The following is an 8,210-nucleotide window of genomic DNA, read 5'->3' on the forward strand; positions in this document are numbered from 1 at the left end:
ATAGATAGGCTATCATTAAAATAGTGTATCATTGGGCTTCCCTGGTGGCGCAGTGGTTGAGAGTCCGCCTGCCAATGCAGGGGACACAGGTTCGTGCCCCGGTCCGGGAAGATCCCACATGCCGTGGAGTGGCTGGGCCCGTGAGCCATGGCCGCTGAGCCTGCGCGTCTGGAGCCTGTGCTCCGCAACGGGAGAGGCCACAACAGTGAGAGGCCCGCGTACCACAAAAAAAAGAAAAGTGTATCATTAACACAGGGTGGACAAATTGCCCAAAGGGATCAAATAGGCAGCCCCCCCAAAAAATGCCTATGTATATATGGAAATGTGATATATGACAGAGGAAATGTATATATCCCTGTTGCATGCTATTTAAAAAATCAGTTCCGTACAGGGTAAAAGTTTAAATGTAAATGGAAACATTTTAGGCATTGTAAGAGAATTTATATCAATATATGACTTCAGGGTTTGAGAAGTTACTTAAAAATAAGAGGGTACACTACCTATAAAAATAGATTGATAAATTTGCATTAATATTAGGTTAGTAAATTTGAGAATATTAATAGGAATTGTTTATCCCAGGACACTATTAATAAAATGAAAAGACAAAAGGTATCTGCAGTACTCATATAACCAATAAAGGATCAGATTATGTAAAGACCTCTTATAATTTTTTTAAAAAAGACATTCAGTAGAAAAATAGTTTAAAGACAGAGGCAAGCATTTCACAGAAGAGGAATGGCATATGAACATAAGGAAAGATGCTCAGCCCTACAAATTAATCAGACAACTGAAAATGCAATGGGATACCATTTCACACCCAGTAGATGGGAAAAATATTGTAAAAAGCTTGGTAACACCAAGTCTTCGTATGGATGTAAAGCTAGATGAGCTCTGTTATACTGATGATGAGTGTGTCCTTTGATACTACCACTTTGGAAAATAATTTCTGTTATTTTGTAAGTCTGAGCAGTGTACCTCTGGATCATACCTGTAACTCAACATATCTACTCTTGGATATATCATGTACAGAAATTGGCACATGTGGGTTGGAAGACATATACATGATTGTTTATAACAACATTGTAATAATAAACACTTGAAAACAATTCAAATTGACAGGAGAATGTACACACTAGTATAAATCAGTGAATTACAGATATGTAGAATATGAAACTTGAAAACATGATACTGGATTATTTTTTAAATGTCCACTACTCAAGCCTACATAGGATATGGTACCCTTTTTGTAATGCTCAAAAGCAAGCACAACGAAAATAGACTGACTACAGATTCTGTGTTATACATACAAACATACATACATATATATATATATATATTTCTTTTTAAAACATTTCTTTGCTCAAACAAAATTCAGCAGCGTAGTGACTTCTTTCTTAGGCTTCTCCCAAGAGGTAAATGTTGGAGTCAGAGAGGAGCACACAGGAAGCTTCTATGATTTTGGTAATGTTCTAGCCCATAAGTTGTGTGGCAGGTGGCTGAATGTTCCTTTTATTGTTATACTTAATAACTTTTATGTCTTTTTCTTTGGCTGCACCGTGTGGCTTGCAGGATCTTAGTTCCCTGACCAGGGATTGAACCTGGGCCACGGCAGTGAAAGTGCTGAGTCCTAACCACTGGGATGCCAGGGAATTCCCACTTTTATGGCTTTTGTAGGCATGAATTAATTGCATTTTATTGAGTAACCTCTGTTACACCCAAATAGGCTCTTTTCATTCTGCTGGAAGTTTTTTTTTTCTTTTTTTTGATAGCTTAAACATTGATAATAGTTAAAGCATTATAACCTAGAGCATTATCTGTATTTCATTGTAATATAAACCTGTGTCTTTCCTTAATGATAATTTCTGTATTAAGGAATGTAGTATAATGAGAGTTCTGGAGGTAGACAGCCTGGGGTTATATCCTACTCCACCATTTACTAGTTGTGTGACATTGGATAAGTTATAACTACTCTGTGACTCAGTTACTTCATTGGTAAAATGGAGGTAATAATTGCACCTAGTTGTGAAGATTAAATGAATTCTTACATCTGAAGTACAAGAAACAGTGCCTAGCACAGAGTAAATAAATACTAGGTGCAGTGGTATTTTTACTATTGTAATAATAATTATTAACAGTAACGTGAAACGATAAGAGTTTAGCCATTTTCTTGAATGATCTAGAGCTGGTAAAATTGTTATAATTCTAATAAATATTTTACATTCTTCCCTAGAGAAGCATGCCATAAGGATATTGTGAATTTGCAAGTGGAGATGATTAAACAGTTTCATATGCAATTGGTATGTATTGACATATTTTATTGTAAGTGAGCATAGCTGTGGATCTAAAAAGTCCATAAAGGGGTGATGTATTTTTACTTAGTTATATCTAATTGCTAAGAAATAAACAGGGAGTTTTAGAAATTTAATAAGTAAAATAGATTTTAACTAGTCACTCTTCTTTGTAACCTGTGATAGTTACAAAGATATGATATGATAGTATGATAAAAAAGTATGATAGCTACTTTTTCATAGCTTTTTTTTTGCAGTAAGTAAGCAAAAAGCTTCCGAAATGTGCAAATATAAGGTTTCCAAATATATAAATTTCACCAGTGCTCTTTCAGTTATATTAACAAAGTAGTAAGGGTGGTTAAGTTAAAAAAAAAAATCAGTTAGTTAATCGAACCTGAGAAAAATGATAGCTGAAAATATGTAAAAGGGCTTGCCAAATAAATGAGATGGCAATAATTTTAAAAGCTTTTTTTCCCCCCTTTTCTAGAATGAAATGCACTCTTTGTTGGAAAGATACTCAGTGAATGAAGGTTTAGTGGCAGAAATTGAAAGACTACGAGAAGAAAACAAAAGACTACGGGCACACTTTTGAAATTTCAGTGAATACTTTAATGTTTTGTAATTTGGGAAGCTTCTGGCAACACAGAGCTATATAGATTCAGTATTGTTTTCATGGCCTCTGGGAAAATTTTTTTTCAAGTAAAAGGGTGATGGGATTGTATACCAACCACTATTTCATCTTTTCTGTCAAAAATATTTATATTTTTATATTAAAAACTGTACACTGTGTCATCTGCCTAAGAGGAAAGCCAACAGAATCTTTATTTTCTGAAAGCTTTAGCTATACACTAAGTGCCCTTTTTCATAAGAAAAGAAAATTGTGCAGAAAAAAAATAGATTATGTATGTTTTTTAATAACCTCTTTTAAACATAATATTTTTGGTTGACGGTTGCCTTCCAAATTTTTTTGGATGTTTGATGATTAAAGAGTTTGAGATACCTTCTATTTTTATGGAGAAAGTAATTTTAATTGGTGTTTTGGGTTTCTAAGCAGTTGACTAATAAAACACAAGGTTGATTAATAATTATTTTGTTAACTTGATGAAGTCAAGTATGACTATTATTTATTGTACATTTGATAAGAAAATTTTCAGAATTTCGAATTGCACAGATTACATTATATCTATTGCATTTATGTTACTGTATTATACTTCTAAGAAATCTCTACTCCTGGTCAGTGTTTTTTAGCTAATTTCACTTTATGAGAACTTTTAAGGGTTTATAAGACTCAACCAGAACTGCATATCTGCTGATTATCTCATGAATTAATAACATACAAAATTATACTATAAAGTTTCAATCAATATAATTCAACTTATAAACAGTGAAAATTTCATATTACATACTAAATATTACAGTATTAGTGCCATTTTTTTCCTCCCAAATGATGTGTGGTTTATTTTGTTTTGTGGTTTATATCATTAAGTTTCTCTAATTCTTTGTGTGTTGTGTGTAATATTTTATACTATTGACCTTACTATAAAATAAATAAAATTAAAAAAAACACAACAGGAAGGTTAATTGTCAAAAGAATTTACACCTCTTTGATAATATGTAGATGTGTACATCTGCCTGCTCTGATCTACATTTTTAGTGATATAAGATTAGGGGGGCCACTGGCTTGTTTACCTTCTTATAGTCTTTTGTCCCAAAGATTTAAACTATGTACCTTGTATATAGCACTCCTGCCCAATTTTGACTTCTGAGATGAAAGTATTTACTAAAAGAACTCTATTAAAAAAAAAAGAAGAAATGTAGCTAGCTTACTAACTTTTTTCCCCTAAGTGCTGAGAGATTTTAAGGGTATATTAAATAAGTGTAAACATACTAATAATTACTTCAAGAAATAAAAGCAGATTACTTTGTCCTAGTGCGGCTCAGAGAATACATTTGTATTAAAGCTTTAGGAGTGCTTCTATAATCTTTTTTCCTGACAGGTTATAAAAGCATTATGGCTTGTAACAGGTTTTCTTATATATCATTATCAAACAGATTTAGAAGACATAAAAGTGTGTTTTGCTACATGCTGTATTTAAATCGGTTAATATTTTCCTATTGCCTTTTTCTCTAAATGCACATAATGTGTATTAAAAGAGATTGGATAAATAAAATAATTTTAGTAACTTTATGCATAAAGATGAAATCTTTTTTTGTCATGGAACTTAAAAGCTAAATAAGCACGAAAAATTTTAAATGGTAAAAATGGGAAACTTGAAATTGAATTTTAGCCTCTGGCCAAGATAGCATAATAGAGATTGGATTTATACAACTGAATTTTAAAAAGACCCAAAATATTTGAAATAATTTTCAAATACTGAATTTTTGAAAATAAAAAACTCAACTTAGATTCTGTACCTAGTGAGAATACCTTTTGAAAATGAAGTAAAACTTTTTCAAACCTAGAAAGGCTGAAAGAATTTATCACAAGAAGACTTTTGCCCTACAGGAAATGTTAAAGGTACTGGATAGAAATCTTCTGTGCAAAGGAATAAAGAGCAATAAAAATGGTAAATATGTGTACAAATGTAAGGCTTTTTTTCCTTATTTTAAATTTTCATTAAAGGCTAATAGACATTTAAAGCAAAAATAATAACAGTGTATTGTGTGGTTAACATATGTAAAGTGAAATGTCTGAGAAGAGTATCATCAAGGGTGAGGGGAGGGAAATGAAAGCATACTACTCGTAAGATTCTTATACTAACTGTGAAGCAGAATAATACTACCTGAAAGTGGAATGTTATAAGCTAAGAATGTATACTGTAAACCCCAAAGCAACCACAAAAGAAAAGGTTATAACTAGTAAACCAACAAAGATGATAAAATGTAGCCATAGAAAATAATCCAAAAGAAGGAGGGAAAAGAAGAAAGGGGAACAAAGAATAAATGGGACAAATAGAAAATAAACAGTAAAATAGTAGATTTAAACAGCAGTATCAGTAATTGCATTAAGTTGTTGTTACCCTTATTATGAGAGTGAATCTTTTTTATCCAACTGTATACTGAATCCATGAAATCCACTTTAAATATAAAGATACAAATTGCTTAAACATAAAAAGATGAAATAAAAAATTAGAATGTATAATGAACTGAATGCAAATGAAAACATTATAATTTGTGGGAATCAGCTAAAGCAGTACTTACAGGGAAATTTATATCATTAAATACCTGTATTAGAAAAGGAAAGGACTCAATAACTTCAGCTTCCACCTTAAGCTAGAAAAATAATAGCAAGTAAAACCCAAAAGGAGCAAATGAAAAGAAAAAAGATTAGAGAAGAACTCAGTGCAATAGGAAACAAAATCAATTGAGAAAATCAGTGAAATTAAAAGCTAGTTCTTTGAGATCAATAAAATTGATAAACATTTAGCTAGATTGATGAGAAACATAAAAACCCCCTTAAATTACCAATATCAGGAATGAAAGAAGTGACATCACTACAGATTCTGCAGATATTTCTGACAAAGAAAATGCCAAACCTAAATGGCTACACTGGTGAATTCTTTAAAATATTTAAAGAAGAAAATATCCCAATTCTCAACAAATGCTTCCAGGAAATAGAAGAGGGGATAATTCCCAACTTATTGTTTGAGGTCAGCATTACCCTAACACCAAAATCACAGGAAAACTACAAACCAATATTTATCAGAAATACAGATAGAGAAGTACTAAACAAAATTTTAGCAATTGGAATCCAATGATGTATAAAAAATAATACATATGACAGGCTTATCTCAAGAATGCAAATTTGGGCTAACGTTATAAAATTAATGTAATTCACTATGTTAACAGACTAACATAGGGAAACCATATGATCATCTCAATAAATGCAAAAAGAGCATTTGACAATATCCAACATTTATTTCTGATTAAAAATTCTCAGCAAAGTAAGAATGAAAGAGAACCTCTTCAACTTGATGAAGGGCGTCTTTTACTTATTTTTTTTTGCTGTGCTGCATGGCTTGCAGGATCTTAGTTCCCCGACCAGGGATTGAACCCAGGCCCTTGGCAGTGAAAATGCGGAGTCCTGACCACTGGACAGCCAGCGAATTCCCAAGGGCATCTTTTTTAAAATTTTTAAAATTGAAGTATAGTTGATTTACAATAGTATATTAATTTCAGTTTTGCAATATAGTGATGAAATATTTTTATAGATTATGCTCCATTTAAAGTTATTACAAAATAATGGCTATATTTCCCTGTGCTGTAAGGTATGTCCTTGTTGCTCATTTTATACAAAGTATTTTGTGTCTCTTAATCTCCTACCCCTATCTTGCCCCTCCTCTCTTCCTTCTCCTCACTGGTAACCACTAGTTTGTTCTCTATATCTGTGAGTCTGTTTCTGTTTTTTTATACACATTTGTTTGTTTTATTTTTTAGATTCCGCATATAAGCAATAACAGAGTATTTGTCTTTGACTTATTTCACTAAGCATAATACTCTCTAGGTCCATCCACGTTGTTGCAAATGGCAGACTTTCATTCTTTTTATGCCTGAGTTATATACATATAATATTACAATGTATATTATGTATGTATTATATATATCACATCTTCTTTACCCATTCATCTGTTATTGGGCACTTAGGTTGCTTTCATATCTTGGCTGCTATAAATAATGCTGCTATGAACACTGGGGTGCCTAAATCTTTTCAAATTAGTGTTTTCGTTTTCTTTGGATATATACCCAGCAGTGGAATTGCTGGATCATATGGTAGTTCTAGTTTTAGATAAAGGGCATCTTAAGAAAAACGTGCAGCTAACCTTGTACTTAATGGTGAATGGTTTTTCCCTAAGATCAAAGACAAAGCAAAGAAATTAATGGTATCCATATTACAAAGGAAGAAGTAAAGAAGTCTCTTCACAGATGATGTATTCAACTATATAGAAAACCCTATGGAATATATTAAAAATTTAATACTAATACGTGAATTTAATAAGGTTACAGTATACAAGGTCAATATACAAAAATCAATTGCATTTCTATATACTAGCAAAAAACAAATTGAAATTAAAAGTTAATACTACTTACAGTAGAATCAAAAATATGAGATACTGAGGTATAAATTTCATAAAAGTTATGCATGACCTGTACTCTGAATTCTACAAAACATTCCTGAGAGAAAGTAAACCTAAATAAATGACATACTGTGTTCATAGACTGGAAGGCTCAACATTGTTAAATGTCAGTTTTTACCATGTTGATTTTTAGATTCAATGTAATAATAAAAATTTTAGCAGAAACTATTTTTCTCTTCAGCTATGTCTAATTTAGTATTTACCTAATCTGGTAAGTATTTAATATCATCTATTTTATTTTTTAGCTTAGAATTTCCATTTTGTTCTTTTTTATAGTTTCTAATTCTCTTGGTGAATCTTATAATTTAATTCCTTAAATATATTAATTTTAGGTTTTTTAAGTTAAATTTATTTTTTGTAAACTATGCTGAAACAAAGCTATAGAAAAAGTGTGTGTAGTACATAACATACTCATATATGTGTTTATCGCATATAACTTTTATAGTTAATTTGAATTTATCTTGAGTAAACAAGCATAATTTAACAAATCCGTTATTTTAAATCACCAATCCAATAAGGATAATCTCAATAGATACAGAAAGAGTATCTGATAAAATTCAGCAAATTGGTAAACTATGAATAGAAGAAATTTTCCTTATCCTGACAAAATATATCTTCCAAAAACCTACAGCAAATATTTTCTTTTCTTTTTTCGTTTTTAATTGAGATATAGTTGATTTACAGTATTATATAAGTTTCAGGGACTTCCCTGGTGGTGCAGTGGTTAAGAATCCACCTGTCAATGCAGGGGATACAGGTTTGAGCCCTGGTCCATGAAGATCCCACA

At 31.4% G+C, this 8,210-nt stretch overlaps 1 protein-coding gene across 2 annotated transcripts in view; it reads left to right on the plus strand.

Annotated features, from left to right (window-relative positions):
- NEDD1 (NEDD1 gamma-tubulin ring complex targeting factor) overlaps positions 1 to 4,946 on the plus strand; it is a 45,706-nt gene extending 40,760 nt beyond the window's left edge. For both annotated transcript variants that reach the window (XM_060025422.1, XM_060025421.1), the window contains exons 14-15: positions 2,231 to 2,297; positions 2,776 to 4,946. In XM_060025422.1, the coding sequence (XP_059881405.1) occupies positions 2,231 to 2,297; positions 2,776 to 2,880 (172 nt within the window). In that variant the 3' untranslated portion in view covers positions 2,881 to 4,946. The remainder of the gene's footprint in view (positions 1 to 2,230; positions 2,298 to 2,775) is intronic.
- The last annotated feature ends 3,264 nt before the right edge of the window (positions 4,947 to 8,210 follow it).

This window comes from Delphinus delphis, chromosome 11 (genome assembly GCF_949987515.2).
Source record: "Delphinus delphis chromosome 11, mDelDel1.2, whole genome shotgun sequence".
NCBI lineage: Eukaryota > Metazoa > Chordata > Mammalia > Artiodactyla > Delphinidae > Delphinus > Delphinus delphis.